General features: G+C 33.0%; 1 protein-coding gene across 1 annotated transcript in view; it reads right to left on the minus strand.

The window, feature by feature from the left end:
- Positions 1-24359, minus strand: part of LOC118179714 (polycystin-2-like) — a 143051-nt gene that overhangs the window by 44455 nt on the left and 74237 nt on the right. The window contains exons 8-14 of the mRNA XM_085821915.1: positions 13106-13171; positions 11959-12189; positions 10570-10691; positions 8171-8291; positions 7982-8080; positions 6212-6342; positions 877-1098 (exon numbers count right to left, since the gene is read on the minus strand). Coding sequence (XP_085678041.1) covers positions 877-1098; positions 6212-6342; positions 7982-8080; positions 8171-8291; positions 10570-10691; positions 11959-12189; positions 13106-13171 — 992 coding nt within the window. The remainder of the gene's footprint in view (positions 1-876; positions 1099-6211; positions 6343-7981; positions 8081-8170; positions 8292-10569; positions 10692-11958; positions 12190-13105; positions 13172-24359) is intronic.

A 24359-nucleotide genomic window follows, 5' to 3' on the forward strand; every position in this document is an offset into this window, starting at 1 on the left:
GCTGAATATTGTTTTAACTTTGGGACAAACCTGGACCAAAATTGGGTATTTAACTTAAGAAACAAGAGGCCTAATATTTTTATACATTGAAGATACAGATAAATCATTTTGAAAATCAATTAGCTCCAACTTCACTGCAACAGTGTCTTCTTGTCAGCATCGGCTCAGTGGAGGAATCAATGTTAGGCAACCGAAGATGTCTCCGAACTGAAGATAGTTAATGTGATCTACCGAAGATGTTCACGCGAGATACTAGTAGATCAGGATCGACGGTTTGGCGATCACTGCTCTAAACCATTGCTATAAAAAGCTCTAAACCATCTTTTACAATTTGGCCAAAATACCAGATTCTTAGACGGTGAAAGCTATTTTACTGTACTCTTACTCGAGAATCTCACTATGTGTATTACTCTTTGTATCCTCTCCTTAGGGAGGATGCAAGCTTGCCTATTGTCCCTCTAGGTGTACTCTTAATAGTTAATTTTTTTTAGGAGAATCAGCTATTCTGTTATTGTACTGTATTTTGTAACTTTTTGTTGCTATGAAATGGCTGAGTATTTTATTAATCACATTCCTCCAGCCTTGATTTCAGCACAAAGTGCTACCACTCATGCACACGGACACTACATAAATAATTTTTTAATATTATTATTGTAGGGAAATGTAAAATTTTTATTTACTAAATTTGTAGAACCTGACGTGAATATGTCGCACAGGACTTGTGCCACTTGTCAAAAATTACCATAATCTTCACAAATTCAATTCAATTAAATAAGCATAAATATTGTAAAAGTTAAGTGTTTTTCTCTACATTTTCCATTGATTATTGCTAGGTATAAATACTTAGGCTTACATTAGCTTTAAATGCCTTTTTACCTGTTGAAATCTTGCTGAGAAACAAGAGATGCCAAGGCAAGTGTATTGCTTGAATCAACAGTGCTACTGGTTTTCTCATGCTTCATCTGACGATCAATTTCCAACCTTTGGCCATCCAAATCGGCGAGCATCATCTTCGTTTCATCAGCATCTAACTCACGGTCGTTGTTGATATCATACTTGGCAAAAAGCATTTCGATTTCCATGTCTGTAAAATTCTGCCTGAAAATGAAAATTGAAAATTCAGTTAGTTTGCAGTGAGAGGGGATGTTAAAGTAAATTGTATTGGGTCCATAAGTATCCTTATGTGTCTATAAAAATGTATTTAAATTATGTAGGAATAATTATTACGTATTTAAAGGTCTTAGGATTTAATAATTAATTTGCTGATCATCATATTACGTTAATTTTAATCAAAGAATATCACAGAGGAACTTGACTCTATACACATACCCTGTTTATTGCTATAAGTATCTTCATTTTTGTACTCTTCCCAACGTCTATTTTTTTTTTTTTTTTTACTTCCATACTTTTCAATGCTTTTTTTTTCTCCCGTGTTACTTTATATTTATATATTTAGATCAAGGTTAGAAGGTCAGTTTCTCTATTTTGTGAGGTAAGCACTGCCATCTAAACATGTGAGCATTAGGGCATTCTCATGGGACATCGGTATTTCTTAGTATGAAAAAAATCATAATTACATCCTAAATAGCTAATCCAGCTAAATAGTATGAGTTTCGGCATTATAATTTTCTTTTTTAAATATTTGTCATTAATTTAATTTATTTATATTTTTGTTTATTTATTTACATGTCATTTAATTGCATTAATCATGACTTTATTTACTAAATTTTGTTTGTTTATGTACTAAATTTTGTTTTGTTTGTTACTTAATTTTGTTTGGGACTCTGAAAGTTCTAATCTGAATAAAGCCTTTGGCCCGGAGAGTACAACAGTTAATGTTTTATCAAATTGATCATAATTCGTGAGAAAATTAGAGTAAGTAAGGGCTCCAGAACACTATAAAAGTCCTACGAGCTCATGTTCTTAAGACACTTGCGATTACATGCTTATTTCAGACTATGTATATTTTCTAACAGTGATGCTGTAGATTTTGATAATTAATGGATATGTTCATTAATTATCGTAATCTCTAATTTGGCTTAAATAGACACAGCGCATTGTCCCATGAAGGAAGTACTAAGTTTCTTTTGACTAACATGTTGCTATAATTTGAAAGATAAATTACCAAATTACCAGTTAGCCAAATCACATGGCTAATGGAATGAACGGACAACGGATGACGATTTTCAGTGCGTGATGTAATGCAACGCGAAAAATTTAAATAATAGAGTGTAGTTGCTTCAAATTTAAAGAAAAACAATGAAGAGATATTTCTGAAAATAAATAAGTAATCAATTCTTTTATTGAAAGCTATGTAACATAGTAAAGTAATATTTGAAACTAAGCGAAAGAGCTAATTTATATTGATGCAGATTTTTAAGGACTGTCTTGATTTCAAGTGCCAAGCTAACGTAAATCAAGCTTCTTCACGAGCAAACATTTATGGACATAAATGGACTCGTCCTTTCTAGTGACTATCGCAGAACTTTATACAACTTGGGCTACTGCTTCATGCCAAAATATAGATGAAAATAAGGACCACAAGCAGCCGAGTGGTAATGCCACTGAACACTGGTAGTTCGGTCCGAGGTTCGAATCCCGCGAACGGGCTGGCTGCACGGGTGTTTTCGTGGCTTTTTCTATGTGCAACGTGTATACGAGCTAGTTTCTCCTAGAAAGTCCTCCACGAAGGCATCCCTCCCCTTATGCAGATAATCCTTGTGTGCTTTGCTATCAATAGAATAAACCAAACCTAGATAGAAATTACACCAGTCTATCTGTTGGTCTGTATTTTTTAATGATTTTGTTACGTTTATTAAATATTCCGAAACGCTCGACATATTGCTCATCTCACGATTAGGAATCGCAAGAATCTTCCTCACTATTTGGTGCCTGCACAATGGGTCAATGATTAATTTTACATTACCTGCCCAGCACCATCTGAATAAAGTCTTTCCGAATCTCTGGATCGGAAAATGGTTATGTAGTTATATTGAATAAAAAGAAATGGTGGACAATCAAGACTCAACTGTATTGCAAAGTACATAGATAATGAGGCCTATCATTTAATTAACTTTTACAATTGCAGCTGAAGGGAAAAAAATAAACTTATATTACATTAACATGTGTGATACTCTACATCTTGCAGCAGTTTGTAGAGTATATCACTGAATTTTAGTAGTAATAAATGAAATCTAATTTTTTTAAAATAAACAACAGAGTTTATCATCAATTTGCTTGCCTATTTATCTAATTTCTTTAAAAAGCTTCGATGAAACACTAAAATATAGTGCAGCCATGCTTGTTATTTTGGTACTTGCAAATTATCGCAACTGCCTTAGTAGAAATAGCAGTAGCTTCAGGCACGCCAAACTCTGGTAACCAGGAGCATAATAATTATTCAGACAACCATGCGCATGACAAATATTGTGTTTCCAACGTCGCCACTTTCGTAGGCATTCTTTTTCTTGTATATCAAATTCCAGAAATTATAGAATTTATAGAAAGATTATCATTGTTTTTTTGTCTTAAATTGGAATTAAAAATTTGTGTTTGGGCGATTTTTCTATGATAGAAGAAACAGAGGTGAAACTTCTGGAGGAATACGGCATTTTGCTGAAAAACAGCTAAAGAAACAATGCTTCGAATCCTTCCTCAAAAAGATCTTTACGAAATTTCCAGCACAACAAAAACCCGTTTGTAACTAAGTTTACTGATTGTTTTTCAGAATAAATATGAAAGTAAAAATAGCTGCTCTTTTTCTTCCGCAAAATACCCCAATCTACGCCAAGGTGGTTGCTATAATGCGTTAAGTACCGTTATGTTATTTAAAGACATTCCTTCACAGTGTATGAGACATTTCCCCACTAACTCCTAGAAATAGCTATTGGTGGTTAAATAAAAAAGAATGTCAACGAAAGCAGTTCATTGTATATAAAGAAACGTAGTGAGGACAAGCTAGTTGTCAGAACTGCGCGATAGTGACACAATCTTATACTTGAACATATTATACGTATACTTGAAAGTCAAATTAATAGTATGTAAGACATGGTCATTACTTTCAGTAAATGTAAATACTTAATTGATTTCTTATCTTTGGCTGCGACAGAATGAAAGCGACGAATAAAGAGAAAAAATTAACTTTAATAATAGCGTAATTTAAATTCATGCAGCATCAATCAAATTAATTATTATTTCATGAAGTATTAATGCAAATGAAAGAAACAATTTTTTAAAGTCTTAAGCTAGGCATTCTCAATCTTAGACGTTCTAATATTATACCTGAAAATCTATTTTCAGTTAATTACGCTATAGAAGGTGCTTGTATTTCTGTTGTCATATTATTCAGTCATATTTCTTCTGTAATTAAATTTGATACTAAATCTAAATTTTATAGACTTTAGGAAATAATTTAAACTATTATATTTTAATTTGAATTATTTGGTTCGTAATGTTGAATAAAAATATTCAAGGTTCATAAAAAACTGAGAACCGTATAAAAAATCTTAAAAGTACGTGCTGTAAATCAAATGCATTTGCTCACGGAAGGTCGCGTGTTTACAGTATTGAAAGGTGGGTTGAGCATCTTGAAAGATCTCGTTACTTACTTTGAATTCAACATAGTGAAAAGCTACTGGTGGGATGATACGAAATTCCTTAGCTATTAACGGCGAGCTTAAATAATATCGTCTTAAATAACATGCTTCAAAAAGATTTAAGGAGCAAGGAAAATAGCTTTGGCTATTGATCCTCAAACTGTTTTGTGCATGTCATGCATTAAATAAAGTAATGGCACAAGTCAAATAAAAATATTTGTAAATTTTGGTAGTAATTCTGCATATAATTCTACAGCACTAAATCTGTATAGCACAAGTACGTTTTTGAAACTAACTAGTCTCTTCAACAATACTTATTCATATGAACTTAATTAGGCTAAAAAACAGCTGTTTTATAAAAGGCTATCTGACTATAGCCTTAGATAATGAAAGCAAAATTTCATTTCACAGTTGGAAGTTTCTAATTAATCTTTGGCATTATTTATATATGCAACATCATTATTTTTGTCAGTTGCTCTGATACTGTTAGTCTTGCTTATGGTTGCTAATTTTCTATGTTTTCTTGCATTTTTTAATGAAATTTATTTATAATATTACACTCTTTATTGATAAGAAACTGCTGTAATTGAAGAACTGAAATCAAGAAATTAAAAATAAAATCGCCAAATGAGGTCAAAATAGAACAAAATTGTCGCCAAATAGCACAGATATGTCGGGAAATAAGAGATTAAGTCACCGTGCATCTTGAGTTTTATTTAAGGCAACATTAAAGTCTTGGAACCTTGTCTTAGAAAAAATGATAATGAACTATGTAAACATGCAAACCTTTTAATAAATGATAAAGTGAAAGGAGATGAGGAGTAAAAACTTTTCTAACTATTATAAATTGTGGGGAGTTTAACACTTGGATGGATATCGATGAAATCTTCAAGCTGCAGATTTAGTGACAAAAGAAGAAACCTGCTTGACATTTTCTGAAACAAATCCAAGCACATCATACGATAAACTTTCGAAAAAAGATGATGACAAAATCAATGAATTTCCTACAAATGGCCGATATGGCGAATACCCTATGAATATTAAAATTATTGATACAGCATCGGACAAACTAATTTACAGAAACATTATGAACAGTTCCAAAAATGAACTTTTGTGTAAACTATCAACTGTTAATGACCTTTTTTCTTAATTAGAATGCTTCGAAAGTCAGTAATTATATGATATTAGATATATTTATATAAAATTAGTTAAATTCCATCGATATTTTGAAGGATATTTTTCTCATCGCTTAATGTTAACATTTTGTTAATATTATAAAAATGAATGTTATGTAATCACGTTAAGCGGCTTCTGCTATAGTTTATTTTTCAAAGACTCTATTTTGATTTTATTTCCCTCCTGAACTGCCACAAAAAACAGACTATATATTTTTGATTGTGCATCTTCAAATGAAAGCAATATATTAGTTGCTTTAAAACTTCGTTGCGTTTTATGTAAAACTTAATTATTTTGCAACATTGAAACTTTAGGAAAGTTTTGCTCTACTAGGGAATCTATGGGAATCTAGAACCTGGCTATAGATGATGATGAACTGTGTAATTATGAATTAAAGAGAGGATTTAAAAATCACAATAGATAATTGTTTGCATACTTACTGTCTTAACTTCTGTCGGACTTCCTCAAAAGATAGTTTGTTGTCTCCATTTGTGTCTGCCAGTTTAAGTGCGTTTTGCAAGTCAAGGAGTTGGTTACGTTTTCCTAGTTTCCCCATCATATTGTTGAAACCCTACATGAATTTGACAGAAATATAAAAAAAAGAAAGTTAAATGATAAATATGTTTTACTAAGGTATTTAACTAGTAAGCAAATTTTATTAACATTAAACTTCAACATATTTTATTTTTTTTTGATAAATTTCTTTGTTATTGCCTCTAAGATTACTCAGCATTCTCTGTGAGCTTACTTATGGCGAAAATAAAAGGTTTGATACTTTAGAAAGTATCTATCATGTAAAATAAGATGGGGAAAATTTTCGAAGAGGAATTTGATGTTTTGTAATTGCTAAAAAGGGAGGTGGAGTGAATGAAAAAGAAGTACGTTAAGCGGTAGAATTTGCAGCTAGGTAATTTCACTAGAACACAATGAAATCTCTAATGCAGCAGTACGGTTTCTAGTATATTCATCGTAGCATTTGATAGAACTGGACTGAATTCCAGAGAAACTGCTGTCAGCAATTGTTTCTTGCTTATTTGTGTTAACTTTCGGAATGTAAATTTGTTTATACTTGCGCTTTCTTTTCTTTTGCTGTTGTTATTAAGCGACTGATTTTCTGAAATTTTATTTGTTTTAACGCAAATATTCACTAATCATATGTATGTAACATGAGGATTTATTAGTTTTATAAGTTTCCATCAGTTCTTGCACTGTGTCTATTAATTTTGATTTCATAAATTTAAAGCTACTTACAACTATTATGCTTTGTGACATATGCTCGTTAGTTAACAGTTTGGTTCGTAAAAGAAAATAAAATATATAATAAAATATTTTTTTAAAAAAGCCTGAGAGCTTTCGGATTTTATATTCCTCTCAAAGGGGTGTTTTCTTTACGTTTTGTGGCTTACCTTTATTTATTAAATGCCATATTCTTCGTATTTAAACCAAAATTCAATTCAAGAGCAATATCCCAAAATATTTAAAAAGAGCATATCTTTAGAATTTCCGATACACAGTCTCGCGCGCTGGAGATAGAAATGTTTTTTTTTTCGTACAATGTTGCTATTGCTCGCTTTGAAATTGTTGAGTTTGTTAATAAAAAATTCGTTAAAATTTTACAAAATATCAAAAAGGTAATAAAATAAATTCCAAATTATTCCGAATTTGGGCTTCCGCATGTCCATACTCAAGTAGAGGACTTCGTAATTCCAAATTTTATGTCTCTAGGTACAGTTGTTTTTTTCACAAAGCGATAAACATAAATTCATTCACGCATATTCTTCATTATTTAATTTCTTTAAGTATAATGCAGGGTTATAATATTTGGTGGCAGCAATTTGAAAAGTGAAACGCCGTTTTATAGTGGACGATGTAAAATGTCAAAACGAAATTAATAGCCCTTCTGGGCAAACTGCCCCTTTGGGGCTGATAATTCTAAATAAGTAATTCTTGCTCTTTTTGCTCATGAAAATTAAAAAACCTCTTATTTTGTCATCAGTTCTGTCATTTAAATGTTTTTTAAAGAAGTGCTATAAGTGAGATGTAACTTAGTGTAAATATCTTATCTAGTTACCAATATATGTTTATGGCTATGAAATTGGAGATTTATGGAGATTTATCTAGTTACCAATATATGTTTATGGATATGAAATTGGAAAAATTTATATTTATGGATATGAAATTGGAGATTAATATAAATTGATATAGCTCACCTTTTTAAAATAATCAGCAATTTCAAATTCGTTCTTCTGAGAAGCGATCTCTGTTTTCACTTCTGCATAAGTGTCGTTGATAATTGCCAAGAACATATTCTGAAAAATGCAAATTTATATCTCAGTAAAGAAGGAATTAAAAACTACATTTAATTATTTATAGAATACAATGTACGAAACTTAGCTCACCATCAACACGAAAAACACAAAAAACACGTAACTAAGGAAATATATGGGCCCAAGAATTCTGTTCGCTGCTTCTAGTTCATAGAAATTGAAATCACCAAGAATGAGTCGCAGTAGCGTGAATCTAAAGGAAAAATGTGCAGCATGTGTTATTTTTGAACACGAACTTATCAAATATTCAGTAAATTCATGTGAGTAATCTGAATACATTATTTTTGTATTTAGGAAAAACTGCACCAGAATAGATCCATTTCGAGGCTATTTCTAATACTGTAGCATGCATTCTATCGCACCTAAACGGATTTCTCAGACTGCGGATAAAAAGTTGCAGAGATTCAATATTAGTAGATGAGTATTGTTCTGGCGGCAGAGCTGTATTTCTACATTTATTTTACATAGTTTTAAACAGAAGAGAATAAAAGAATAGACAGACTAAATAGAATGAATAAAAGAATAAATAAAATAGAATAAACTAAAATGTTTTAGCTATTAAAAGCAATAAGGTTAGGTTAGGTCATTTAATTACGGCAAAGCCTTGAGGGCTATCTGCGTAAGGGGAGGGATGCCTTCGTGGAGGATTTTCTAAGGGAAACTGGCTCTAAAAGCAATAAGACCTTAAAATGTATTTATATCAAGCCCATGGACATGCCCTGCACAACATGGAAATATCGAGTAGAGAGGCAGCGTATATACATCCAACAGTGATCCGTTTTACTAGGAGCCAAACACGAAAAGAATTATTATGTTCAGCAATCCTTTGTTTGAAACTATCAGTTTAGCGCGACAGTGAGTAATATTTATGTTGCAAACCCAAAAGAAACTTGTCAGAAATCTGTTTCTTTCGTTACTGAAATTAAACAGATACGCGAGTATATCGGTGCGTAAGTGTTAAGAGTTTTTTTTTTTTCTTTTTTTAAAGAAAATATATCGATATTTAAAAGTCTTTTATGCTACATTATTATTTAGTAATATTCCTCTAATTTTTAGATATCTCTGGTTATTTTAGTCTTCCTAAGTCTAATAATTATATTTTATTTATTGTCTTGTCCTTGATCTTAATTTAATAGTTTTTATCTCCTTTTCTTTGCAGTGATTAATTCAGTAAATTTCTTTGCAGTGATTCTTTGCAGTGATTAATTCAACGGAGAATATTCAAATAACTACCTATATATTCAAGCAACTATAATTATATTCAAATACGTAATTAAAAATCTTTTTTAAACAAATTTATTCCAGTTGCGTTAATACGAGTTTTTATAATAAATGTACTTTTCGTATATTTTTTTTTCTTATTTTCTACCGCCTTCCCTGAAAATTTAAATACATTATTACATTGTTATATAGCGCTACCATCTGTGCTTCCGCTTCTGATATTACGCTGATGTTGCTCGTGATAACAAACATAGCAACAAAGTCAAATTATCGTCGAAGAAATCTGATGGTCTAATGGAATCTTTAGAGCTCTCTTCCGCTGTATGTATATTAATTTAGAAGTCAAACAACAAAAATCAGCGTTATATTTTCAAATTTTCACAGGACTAGTTTCCATGGTTTTACTGAACCATCATCCTGAGCTGCCAAAGCCCAAATGAACGAGATAAGGTATAGTGATTAGATAAAATAAGATAAGAATGGATGGACAGGAGTTAAGCTACTGGCGCCATCTGTTGATGAAACGAAAAATGGTGCCAGTAGCTTAACTCCTGTCCAGCCATTCTTATCTTATCTAATAACTATATTTTATCTCTTTCATTTGCACTTTGGCAACTGAGAATAATGGTTCGGTAAAACCATCAAAATTAGTACTATGAAAATTTGCAAATATAACGTTGATTTTTGTTGTTTGACTTCTAAATTAATACTTCTTCGGCGTGTTATTTTATCTTAATATATGTATATGTTATGCTTCGTTTTCTCTCCTTTGCGTACGCTGTCTAATATCCATCTATCTAATTAAAATGTTGATTAATATTGCATCTTTTTATTTTACTTATCCATTTACATAATCTTGACTAAAAGGCTTGAATTCTTTCCTAAATACATAGTTTTCTTCAAAAGTTTTTTTTTTTTTTTTTTTTTTCTTTCTTTGGTAAATCCTTTGCGCTTTGCTTCTAGTACAGAACTAATGATTTGATAACGCAGGTTTATTTCTTGCATCCCAGTTTGCATTATAACAAGCTTTCAAAATATATTTCTTAATATTATAACTGTTCTTTCTCTAAAAATATTTTAAAATCTATATTCACAAAAATAAATTCTTTGCTGTGACTTTGCTGTTCTTGTTAAATTTCACTTTGTACGGGGGGGGAAAAAAAAAAAAGTATTTTCTTCTTTTAAAGTATATCAAAATTAATTGAAAAGAGTTAGGAAATTTTCTAAAGCAGTGAGAAATAGTAACTTACACAGCTTTGGCAAAAGTGCTAAAGTCACGAACCACTGTTCCAAACAGCAGATATCCTAACTGCGCAAATGCAAAAAATACAATGAAGAACATAATTCCAAAGCCAGCAACGTCTTTTGAACACTGAAATAATAAAAAGAATAAGATAAAAATTAAAACCTCATGCATTACTATTAAACAAAACTATACTAAAGTGCATTAGAAGTATGATATGTAATTTTATCGATAACAAACTTTTTAAAAATTTCCTTTTACTGACAATTGAAAATTTCATTGTCGACATTACGTATTTGGTAACAGTTTCTTTTTAGCTCTAAATTTAAACATTGGTAGTTTAAGTCTGTAATAAAATTTCAAGATTTATATCATGGAAAAGGAGGGATAGTTTGAACTGATTACTTTTCAAAGTTTTACGGGCATTTATTATATTCTTTCTTTCTGCAGAAAGAGTAATAAAAATTAAAGTAATATTTTTTTTATCAAAATTTGACATTACACGGACGAGAAAATTTTAAATTACATTTAATTCCTTTAAAAACTGTGTTCTGCCAACGAAAAAAATTAAGCAGTGTTGTATATAATCTTATTCATACTTGTAGGAAAGTTGAATTGGATAGGTAATAGAAAGATTCCACATCTCTAACTTACATATTTAAATTATTCACTTATATATATTATCAAGGTACTGCTGACCAGGATTTTAATTTTAGAAAGTTTTAGCAATGTCTATCTTTACATAGATAGAAACAAACTTCAAAATATTTGTCAGTGCTTTATCTTTTGAGCTTTTGATACTAGTAGATATGTATACTGCTTATTCAAATTTTAAAAATGAGTAGTAATAATTTGATTTTGTCGTTTACAAAATTGTATGGGATGCAACACTGAAAATGGGAAAATTTTATAACTCAGTATTTTATTTAAACCTATAAAAAACAGTGTAACATTAACCAATTATAAAAGAAACAGTATATACAAGTATATTATTAGATCGTACAAAAAATTAAACTTCCTATTTCATACAAGCTTTCAACTCCCTCTCGCAAAAGTCCACTCTTCAAAGTCTGATATATGAAAATCTAAATCTTTTTGTCATTTGCTATATTTTTGTAATTATGTGGTTAGTCTGTCTATCTTTAAATGAAATAATCATACTTCGTAGCAAATAAACCATTAAAATCATTCAGCCAACCAATTCAATCGTCAGGCATTAATTCCTTTTTGCAACTGGACACTAAGACTAAGCCCTAACGGCTCAACAGATAAAGTACTAATCAATATAAACATTCTATGTATACATAACTTATATAAACTATTGATATCCTTGGAAAATTGAAAAAATAAATTGTCTTGAAAATCTTTGTTGTAGGAATTTCTTGTAAGAGCTTACTCTAGATAAAGTCGAGGAAAGTTGTGTCATAGTTTTGTTGAAGCTTATGTATTTGAAAATTTTGATCCATGCCAAAAACACTGTGAGAGCGACAAGATTATTAAACTGTGTTTGCCAATAACCAAGGAACTCGAAATTTGGATAAGTATCGGGTTCGCTGAGAAGTTCTTGAAGCAAGCCATCCATGACCATGTTGCGATACACACTGAATCCTATGCATAAGAAAGACACCTAAACAGAAAAATAAATGTCAGAAAACGTGTTTCAGTAATTGTTATTAAAATGCAAGTATCAAGATTACATAAAGTATTCGGTAATATAAGTAGTTTTTGGTTGAAATTGGAGCAATTCTGTAAACTATAAATTGATTTTACTTATTGTGTTCCACTTTATCTCTGCATGCAAAAATATATTTCATCTTTACATGGTTAACTGAAAACAAAATATACAGATAAACGAAAACTAGGTTTCAGTAATATTAAATAGCAGATGAATTTTTAAATAATAAATTTATAGAATAAATATAGATATGATAACCAATTTGCTCGAGTTTGGACTTTTTGGATGGTACTTAGTTATTAAATATCGCATTAGCATATAAATGTCCAAAAAAATATCTGCTATGAAATTTACGGTAATACTTTTTATCGTACTTTAGTGTATAAAATGCAATAATTCACTGCGAAGTACTGAAACTAGAAGAAATTTAAATTTCGATATTTTTAGAACCTTAGAATTTATCCTTTGATTTAACTTTTATATTTGTTTAGCTTTCAGAATAATTCTACGCATTTCGAGGGAGACGAGCATGGGGTTCCTCGATATCACAAGAACATTCTAAATAATCAGTTGCATTTCGCCTTAAATCTTAAATTGTATTCTGCTTTTTCGTGTATTAGAGATTAAAAAACGGATTTTAAACTACAGTTAGCCTAATTTTAAATCTGGAATTGACATATATTTCATAAATTACACATATTATAAAATAAATAACCTATTTTTGAAATGCATTAGTCTGTAGTTAATAATAATGTTAGAAACAGATTAAATTATAACCAAATACATTTAAATCAGCAACTTATATTAGTATGATTTTATTTTAAAGATATTAAATCTATATATAAATATCTGTCTTTGAATTACTTACCAGAAGTACTAAGATGTCTTGAATATTAAAGAAATCCTTGAAATATTTGCATTTGTTTCGTTTAATCTGAAAGAAAGGGGGGGGAGAAATAAAGTTAAGGATATTTTACATAAAATATTTGTAAATTATTAATATGTCTTGCTGATTTTATTACAAAAGTATATGAATAATTCAGTCATGCATGTATCCTTAATAATTTCGAATATCAGAAGCAGAGTAGTAAAAATTAAGAACTTAAGGGAAAAAATCTGGATATTTTGCAACACATAGCATGAACTCTGTAAACTGTAATATTTCTACGCCTTTCTTAAAAAAAAAAAAAAAAAAAAAAAATCCTAAAACTGGACACAAAATTTTAAGTGAAGTGTAAAAACACTAGGCAGATTGTAATGTCCCAAAGATTAGGAATAAGTATCTCCGAAACTGCACGACTGTCAGGTTTCTCACGATCTGTCGTTGTTAATATTTATGCAAAGTGGATCAATGACGGTGACACCAGTTTAGTTTAGTTTAGTTTAGTGACGGAGGACGTGGGCACCATTATGGTTAATTGGTTTAGCGCCACGTCCACCCTTATCTAAAGCTGACTCATGTTAGAGCCACACGAGATCCACTCATAGGGCACATTGATTAGTGTTACAAAACATAGATATTAAAAATGGTTACATCTGTGTGTACACAGTACTTATGAACAAAACTTAGCAAGTGACACATAAGATTACAATTCAACACCCTAGCAAGTAATTTTAGCAAGTTACATATAAAGTTTACAATTCAATACATAAAGAGGATATATCATACATAATGATTATATTATACTGTTGTGATTGATAAGTGACGACATTGTCAACGTGAATTTACTAATGCAAAATTCAACATTTAAACTCAGTATACAAAAACCCAAGAACATACAAATGCTTATATTTCATACATTGCCAACTTAAATTTTTAGTGGAGAAGTATAAAAATACTTAGATCTCACATAAGTCTCTAATATTCTGAATATCATTGTTAACTTTTATATTACAGCTTACTACTAAAGACACAGTTATTATATTAAAATTGGATATTAATACAGTTAAATGAATAATTTCACTTAGACTATAAATACACTATAAAAACATTAATTCTTTACAATTTCTAAAATGCAATGATTAAAAACAATAATTATATGCGAATATTAGAACAATGATTCACTATAAATATACAATGATTCAATACTATTACTTAAATTAATGATAATACTATTCATGTTATTAATCATATATGCCGTGTTGACATCAAAATAATATTTTTTTTCATACAGGTGCTTATTACTGAAATGATGTTACATATTACTAGCAAGCAATTCAAAAATAAGATATGTACAGTACAATTTTACTTGCACATTGGAAATACTATACAAATAAATAATTCAATACAATGATTCCGTACGATTACTCATGAATAATTCAATATTATGATTCTATACGATTATTCAAATGCAATGATTCAATACAACAATTCTATGCGCTTATTAGAACAAAAATCTATATAATTATTCAAAATTTCAATATTATTGCTCAAATTAATAAAAATACCATTTATATTATAAACCTCACTACCCAAGTGACACAAACATTTAAATTACACCATTAATTAATCATTACAGCAGTGATACTACAAGTTACTTGAAAGCAGTTAATTATAAATTATGTACTGTACAGTTTTACCTTGCACACTGAATATTATAAATAATGTAATGATGCAATACAGTGATATTATACTGCTTCTTTAGACCATGTACCAAAGCAATAATTATATGCAGTGACTGAAGTATAAAGATTACGATACAAGTATTCAGTGATTTAATATATATATTCATATTTGTAGTAATACTATATATGTTATTAATAACATTTAAATATATGGTATAGTCATTTAAGTACCTATTATAGTACTGATGTTACATTTACTTGTAAAGAAATCAATTGTTAAATATGTACAGTACAGTATAACTTGCACTTTATTTGTTCATTACAATTCAGTGATTCAATAGAATGATTCTTTGTGATTACTAAAATGTAATAATTTAGTACAGTGATTCTATGCATTTACTAAGTACAATGATTAATCATACCATACCAGTTAACACAATGATGCTATAAAACAATACCATTACTCTTATTCAATATGATTACTCTATTTAGTAACAGAACTATTCCGCTATCAATTATACTAGTTAGGTAAACATTAAAAGTAATAACCTTATCATCTATACGATCATCAATAAGATTTCTCTATTGCAATGTTTCAAAACTATGATACAATAAATTAATACTATACACAATTTCTCTGATACCAAAACGATTACTGTACTAAAATAATTATTCAGTATAAATGTAGCCGAGGGAGTCCACATAAAGGGATAATTCTTAGTTTTTATTTGCATTTGTTTTAGCACAGTTCAAAATAGTTTATTTTATGATATACTTTAGAGACATATATAAAATTAGATTTGATACAGGTCAGTTCCGAGGTCCATAAGTTTATTAACAATTTTGTTAATTTTTCGTACTGTATGCTTGTTATTAATCATGAACCTGTTAAATGCTTGCTCATTCGTTGGCGGGATCGGCAGGTGCAAATCAGTTGTTAGTGGGCAGTTAGCTACATAATGTTCGGGTGTGCCCAACTCACCGCAAATGCACTGTGCCGTATTTGTAATGCCAAACCTTTCAAAATATACAGAAAAAGGACCATGTCCCGTTATATACCGTACAAGTTGAGAATGTATTATGAGGCGATCATAAGTTACTGTGGGAATATGATAATAAACACGACGTCCTGTGTCGTCAGAGTTCCACTCTTCCTGCCACAGGGATTTGATATTTTGCGTAAGATTTTTCTTTAGCCAGGAAATTGGCCAAGGTATCTTAATTTGTTCAGCATTTATGTTTTGCGCCGCTTCTTTGGCTAGCTGATCCGCCAGCTCGTTTCCTGTTTGGCCAACATGGGCCTTTATCCATTACAGCTTTACGTTTAAATGACTGTTGTTATGTAATTTCGACTGTATGTCTGCTATGAGCGGGGAACAGTGCACTGGATTTAAAAGTGCATGCAGAGACGATAAGCTATCTGTCAATATGAAGCTTCCATTATGTTGCTCCTGTATGATGTGGGTTAGTGCCCGGTCAATTGCTAACACCTCACTCTGGAACACACTATTATTGGTGTCCAGGTGACCTTTCCAAAGTGTTAGCGTGTCCAGGTTTCGCAGGGCTATGTAGGCATAGCCTGTGTTATCATCTATTTGGGAGCCATCTGTATAATATACTAAATCAGCAGCCGTTATGTTGGTATTTTGCTTGAGATTAATGTTCACCCCTTTTCCCTGTTTCGCTGGATGATCACATAGCCGTATCAACTTCTTCTCATATTCCGCTGGGAAATAATTATCCTCATGGAGGGTTGCTGGTTGGCCTAATTGGGCGACTGTTTGATAAGTCGCTTCTTTTTCCACACTAAGATGCAACGGTGGCAGACCGGTCAATACACATAGTGCCTTAGTTGGGGAAGTACGAAATGCCTTGGTAATATTCAGTAAGAACGGTCGTTGTATGCTTAAGAGATGTTTTATCTTGCGACCTTGCATAGGTAATGACCAAACTGCCGCCCCGTATGTAACAATTTTTTCAATTACTTTTATACAGTACCTTCTGTATGTACGGGTTAAGGCCCCATTCGTGACCTTTCATGAACTTAAGTTGCTGAGCTATTCCCAGCGTCTTCTTCTTCAGTTCCATAATATGTGATATCCAATTTAGTTTGATATCAAATACTATTCCTAGGTATTTAAGTTCTTTAACAATTCGAAGTCGATGATTATTCAAAGTTATTTTTGGTTGTCTTGCGAGCGTACCTCCCTTTTTGGGAACTAGAAGTATTTGTGACTTTGCTTCAGATATCTTGAGTTTAATTTCTGCATATCTCTGATGAAATAGCGAGCAGGATTCTTGGGCGTTGGTCTGAAGTTGTTCTCTTGTTCTACCCAGAACGATGAGTGCAGTATCATCGGCATACGCAATGATGCGCGTGTGCTCTGGCCACGCATTGGTTAATATACCATTGAATGTTATATTCCAAAGAAAAGGCCTAGCACACGAGCCTTGCGGGTATCCTTGATTTTGATTTTGTACTACCATACCACTATTATGGGGTACTATTAGCAATCGGTCAGAAAGGTAGTGTTCCAAAGTAAGATAGATATTTCTTGGGCATTTACTTAGGCGCAGGGCTTGAAGAACCGCTGGCCACCAGAGCGTGTCAAAAGCGCTTTTTAAGTCGATGGAAATAAACGCTGTGTGATAGCCAGCAGACCTATTTTCTAGGATTTGATTCTTAACTTCTGTAAGCGCATGCAAAGTAGACTGTCCTGGACTAAACCCATATTGTATTGGGCTTAAGTATTTCGTAACATATAGATGATGCCGCAATCTTGACATGATTAGCTTTTCATAAACCTTCCCCAAAGCTGAAAGTAGACATATTGGACGGTACGACTCTTGGAGACGTTGGATCTTTATTCTTTTTCAAAAATAAGACCACTTGCCCAATTTTGAAGCTGTTAGGGAATGTCCCCGTTTGCAGGAGCTTATTGAAGAGTGATTTAAATAGAGTTACATTAGTGCTTATAATTGCTTTAATAATTCGGTACTCAATACCATCCGGTCCTAGTGCTCTGCGCTGGGGAAGCTGGCGCAGCACTTGCTGAATCTCCCTGATTGTGAAGTAAGGATAATTTGATGTAGCAATTTCTGAGGGCTGGTTCCTGATTGTGGTCTGTTCTAATGTGTCTTCTTGCGGATTGTCTGTGGTGAAGACTGCTGACATGATTGCCTTTATTGCATCTTCTGTATATTGGCCAGTACTATTGAGTGTTAGCAATATATGTAAGGTGGCTGGTTTAAAAAGTTTTCCTGCCGCAATCTTGTGGTGGAGTCCATAGGTGGTGGTTGTTTCTGTACAAAACTTTCTCCAGCTGCTAATTTTTGCATCTAAGATCATGCGTTTGTAATACGCTCGCTCTTGTTGGTAGATCATTAGTGTTGTGGATTTTAGTTGCTGCTTACGTTCTTGTTTGAGGCGTCGGCGCAGAGCACGACATTTTTGCTGTTGAGTACGCAGTGTACCATTCCACCAATGGAGTGCGGTAATTCCTTTTGTAGTACGCTTTGGGAGATGTTCATCACACACTTGTTGTATTGTTAATAGAATGTCTTTCGTAATATTTTGGAGGGTCTCTCTACTTACAGCATGTCTTATTGGATTAACGAAAGGTGTTAGTCTGTTACTAACAATAGAAGAGAAAGTGCGGACCTTCCGCCCTGGTAGGTTGTATCTTTGGATGATGTTAGTTGCAGTGCTGCTTGCTATACTATAGCGTATATAGTTATGATCCGATAGACTTTGTCCCTCAACTACTGTCCAATCGCGTATTAAATTTGCCATATGATGACTAGTAACTGTGAGGTCTGGCCAACCACGAGGGTGGAGCCTATCAAAGGTCGGCGGCTCATCTATTTGATTATGAATTACAAAGTTGTTGCTTGAGAAAAAGTCTTCGAAATGACGGCCTTTAGGTGTCGTATCAGCGTAGCCCCATGTGGTGCTATGGGCATTATAATCACCAGCAAGGAGAATTTTTGATATACGATGAGATTGCATTAGCTGTTGGATGCGTATTATGGTATGGTCCGCTTCTTCTGTAGGAGGGGAGTAGATGGATACTAACGCTATTGTCTGATTAAGTATTTCCAGTAAGACAGCCACAAAATCCCTCTCTAAAGCAAGCACAATCGGTGTCCATGCCTGGTTGCAGATTGTAATAAAAGCTCGAGGCGGTTGTGTTGAATCCTCTTTTTGAAATGTTGTCCATTGAAGGGGAAAACCCACAATTTTGCCGTGTCTGTGGTATGGTTCTTGACCAATTATAATATCAATCATTTCTTCTGTAGCTTTGCGGCACGCGCTCGCTGCGGACATTGCGGCACGCGCTCGCTGAAGATTTATTTGCAAACATTTTGTGGGTGTGTGTTGAGCTGATGATTTTAAGTTAATGACATTCAAGGAGGTAATGGGGTTTGTTGTTTGCGGACTTGCAGAAGTATTACAGAAAGATATCTCTCTTATTTCTATAATATTCTGTTGTTCGTCGGATTGTATTGACTGCCCGTTGGTAGATAGCACATTCGGTTGCATAGGCTGGATGTTGGAAGTTGAGTCGTGTTCCGAATCTGCAGTTTGAATCTCCACAATTGATACAGGAGGGATGTTCTGCTGTACATTCTTTAGTTGCATGTGAGCCGGAACAGAAGCCACAGAAGATCCTATCGGATTTGCACATGTCTTGGCTGTGCCCAAATTTTTGGCAGCGATAGCATCTCTTAACACCAAAGAATTCTGTGATTCCGTGAGATTGCCAGGCTGTAAAAATACGCCTGGTATTAATGGCTGCTGCGAAACCTTCGGTCGTGCATTCAATGACCCACTTAACTCTTTTAGGACGTCTTTCTCGTAATCGGAAGAGTGGCTTGTATTGGTGGGCCGATGTTCCTGATGTTGAACTAAGTTCTGAGATGAGCTCTTCTGGTTTTGTGCTGTCTGGGACATTATGTATAGCTATCCTAGGGCGTCGTCGTTGTCGTTTTTTGACCTCTACGTCTATGTCTGCTTTTTGAAGATGTTCTTGTAGTTGATTAATCTCGTCTGAAGTTTGGCAAAATACCTCCAATCCTCCTTGTGGAGTTGGCTGAATTTTTTGGATGGTAATTGGTATTTCTGGCAAGGGAACTTTATTTTGTAGTTCTCTTCTGAGTTCTTCAGTAGGTTTTTTAGACTTTGATTTGATCACTACGCTTGGTTTGCTGATATTTCGTAGAACCTCCGCAAAAGTCGGTGGTGAGACAGTTGGCAAGGATGGTGGTACCTGCAAATTGTGTGACTGTTGGGCAGGGGTAGAGAAAGACTGAGGATGAACCAATTCACAGCAAAGCACAGTTGAAGTATTTACTCCTATATCGATCTTAGCAGGTTTGACTGTATAATTCGGACCCTCTAAGGCCAGCGTCTGAAGTGCGGCCAGGGAGTCTAAGAGTCTAGCACGAAGATCTGTTGGCAGTAGGTATTTAGTGCGTTTATTTGTTGTTGCGACCTGCCTTATATCATCGCACAAAGTAGAAATCTTTTTTGCGTAGGGCAGATCAGAGGCCAGGAGCTTTGAAGCGTCTAATATATTTTGTGAGTGTGTAGGAACACCATCAGTTGGAAGCACTGATTGACGGAACATACTTTGAAAGTTTTATCCTTAATATGCAGTTGACACTATTGCAGTGAGACACTTAGTTAGAATGTTTGACAAAGGTTTCTTACTAAAGGTAAAGTATGTGAGCAGAAGGTATCCCTTTACACCCAGGACCAAGGAATTACAGTAAATAAAACATACATATGAAATTAAAACAGAAACATTACAAGAAAAACCGTAAATAAAACGTAAAGTAAACTGTAAAACATTATGACTTAAAAAGTGCTATAACTAATAAACAAGTTAGTTAAAAAGCAGTAAAAACAGATAATTAAAACATTACAGTATGCAGAATGAAAGTATATAGTGTACAAAATACAATTTCTCACAAAGAACACACTGAACACGCATATAAAGAGCTTTTAACAGTAATTAGTAGGACTGTCGAAATGTCCCTCGACGTCGAAACGTATCTCGATTGAAATACAATAGAGTCGTTCAAAAATAAGACTCTTAATTACTGCTTTTGTATAGGTACAATAAGGTCCTAACCTGAAGGACCGACACTTGGCGCTTCAAAATAATTTAGAGAAATCGTAAAGACATGTACTCAACTGAGATGTTGAAAGAGACGATATTATAAGTTGTCACAAAATGTTATTAGGCTGACCAATCTATTTTTGAAAATATTGCAATTAGAGGGTTGAGATTCAAATAAAAAGGTAAACATACCTTTGATATGAAGATCCTGTAATGCTAGGTGCAGTAGATCCTGAGATATTGAATTTTTAAAAACAATTCACCAATTTTAGACTTATAAGAACCTATCCCAATTTGCTAGGCCTACTATGGGAACCACGTGGCAGGCAGGCGGAACCCTACCGTCGGAGCTGCGGCATACACACACCGTACTTTGTGGCAGCCTAGATTTCTTTGTTATTCACACAAAAATACTTTTTTCTTGGGAAATACCAATAACATACACTTATTCAATACAGCAATCGATGCAGTAGATATTCACGCACAGATTGATATAAAATTGTCCCCTGGGACTTAAAGATTTCCGCTGAAAAATGAGAATAATCCAGGAGCGCTACGTAACGACGTCCTACCTTGGTGATCAGTGGCGGGAAATCCGGTGACACCAGTAGTAGACTTCACGAGGTTGGACATCCAACGCGTCATTAAAGCAAAAGGCAGCCGGAGACTGTCCCGCTTGATACAGCAAAATCGGCGCTACACAGTGGCTCAGCTGACAGCCTAATACAATGCAGGTTCAAGTGCAAGTGTTTCGGAACTCATAGTTCAGCGGACACTGTTGGATGTGGGACTCCGTAGCAGATGTCCTATTCGTGTGCCTCTATTGACTGAGCGTCATTGTCAACTACGCCTACAGTGGGCCAGGAACATAGAGACTAGATCATGGATAAGTGTAAGACAGCCTGGACGGATGAATGACGATTTCTCAGTCATCATGCCGATGGTCGTGTCAGGGTACACTATCTTTCGGAGGTACAGTTCCTTCTCGCCTGTACAGCAGGTCATACACATGCTGTTGGTGGCTGTATTATGCTTTGGAGGACGTTCTTATGAGCTGCTTGGGGAGCCTTAGTTGTTGTAGAACAGACCATGAAAGCTGCGGACTATCTGAACATAAGTGCAGATCAGTTGCACCCTTATATGGCGTCTTTTTTCCCAACTGTGAATGATATTTTCCAGCAGGACAACGCCTCGTGTCACAAGACTAGAATTGTGATAGAGTGGTTCGAGAAGCATAACGATGAATTCCAATTAATATCCTAGCCTCCTAACTTGCCGGATGTTAACCTAATAGAGCACATTTGGTATGTTTTGGAGCAGCAGCTCAGAGATCAAACATCGCCATGTCAAAAAATCTGCAATTTGCGTGACCGCAGCTTAACCATTTGGTACAACCTGTCTATAGTCATCTACCAAGAACCTGTGGCATCCATTCCAAGGTCAGTTGCAGCTGTTTTGCAGGCCAAAGGAGGCGCAACGCATTATTGATTAGGTGGTTATAATATTCTGGCTCTTCAGTGTATATCATGTCAGTGCATTTTGTTTCTATTTTGAAGAATGTTTTAGGTAGCATTAGGTGACAGTAAATTGAGTTAAGTTAAAAATAGTAGTAACAAATACTATAGTGAACGATAAAATGACTGATCAGGTAATTTTTTAAAAAGTGTTTAAAGAAAATTTTACGAAAACGGAAGCTAGAGATTATGCCACTATTATTATATAACAGTTATTATTTAACAATAATATAAGTATTTCTGAAGAAACTTTGTTGAAGAATTAAATTTACAAAACACGGAGTACACTGATACTTAAAATGATTAAAAAATTAAAAGGAAATTATTATTACTATTATTAAAGAAAATTATGTAAATAAAGTGATTAAACTATATATAGATAAAACCGAAAATGAGCAAAGGTAAAGTTGCAATTAAATGTATCAAACATTTTCTCCAAATAAAACAGATAATTATTAACGATTGTAGCAATATGAAACACATAGTAAATGATTTCTCAAAGATTTTAATTATAATTTTCTCAATTCTGGATATGAGGTAATCTTGTCACAGTATTTCTGTTTGTATTTCTTCTCTTCATTTTCACTATATTTGAATTATAAATGAGAACTCGAAAAGTAAGTAGTATTAAATAAAATTTAATTCTCTTTATTTCTCCTTCCGAAAAAAGTGCTTAAGTTTTATTTTAGTTTTGAAAGAAAAAAAAAAGGTGTTATTTTTATTCTCTTCAGAAACTATATGCAATTATTAATTAGTTGGTACGAAAATGCTATCTGATAGACTGTTGTTAATTTGGGACTAACACTTGTTTGAACTGAAATGTTTGTTTAAACATAATTACGCAAATTATTTTTTATAATTTAATAATTGCACCCTTAAGCTAAAAATAAAAACTGCTGTAATAATATATTCTCCGTTTATTTTCAAGTTCGTTCCTACCCAGTTGCCTAATGTAATCATATTTTTATTTAATAAATCAAAACGTAACATGGGGTTTTATTTCTTTTTTTTAAGTAGATGTAACTTTTAATTAAGCAGACTTTGTTCATTATTTCAAATTACAGATTTTTAAGTAAAATAATAATAAAGCTCTGTCTTGCTATTCTAAGCCCAGCTGCTTTTTAATGCGTGTTTTAATCACTGCTCCCTTCACTACAGTTATATTTCGTTCTTTTTATTCAGCTGAGTAATTATTTTTGTCTTAATACAAGTAGATACATATGACGCACATTATAATTATGCAGCCGTTTGTATTTTGAATATAAGCAAATGTTAAAAAGTTATTACTGTATTACTACTGACTTTCTATAACATACACCTTCAGGACCAAACTTAATGCACAAATCATTAAAATCGCTGTTCCTAGCAGAAATGCGTTTAAAGCATTGCTATTTTCAGGAGTTATATTTTTATATACATTTGTTATGTAGAGAAATTACCGGATAGCGTTATAAAAATTATGTGAATGATTTTCTGATTTATGGAAATCTTAATTTCTATTTGATTATGAATTATTTAATTTAAGGCTTTAATTTTGGGGAAAAACAGATGCTTCTGGAAATATTATTTAGTTAAAAGAGTATTATTTATTTGCCTCTATTTGTAAATCTTGTACAAACTTTTAGTCATTGTGAAAGAAGCAGGGAAAGGGAGGCAATTTTCGCCAAGTCATGATTTCGCGCGCTTTAGAATGTTCGAGAAAGAATTTTCATTGTTAGTTGACCTTAAGAGAGGAAAGTACGTGACGGAAAGGTCAAAGGTTGCTACTTGTCTTTCAATGTAAGTCATTCAGGTTTTTGGCGATTGAGGGTCCGGTTGTTGGCTAAGTGAAGAAGGGCGCGCATGCGCGATCACCCTTATTTCCGCATTCTGGAGTTGAAAACGAAGATTTTGCCATAATTAAGGGGGCGATAAGTGA

The sequence above is a fragment of the Stegodyphus dumicola genome, chromosome 8, assembly GCF_044657685.1.
Source record: "Stegodyphus dumicola isolate Sdum_Otavi_A_Nest chromosome 8, ASM4465768v1".
Classification (NCBI taxonomy): Eukaryota; Metazoa; Arthropoda; class Arachnida; order Araneae; family Eresidae; genus Stegodyphus; species Stegodyphus dumicola.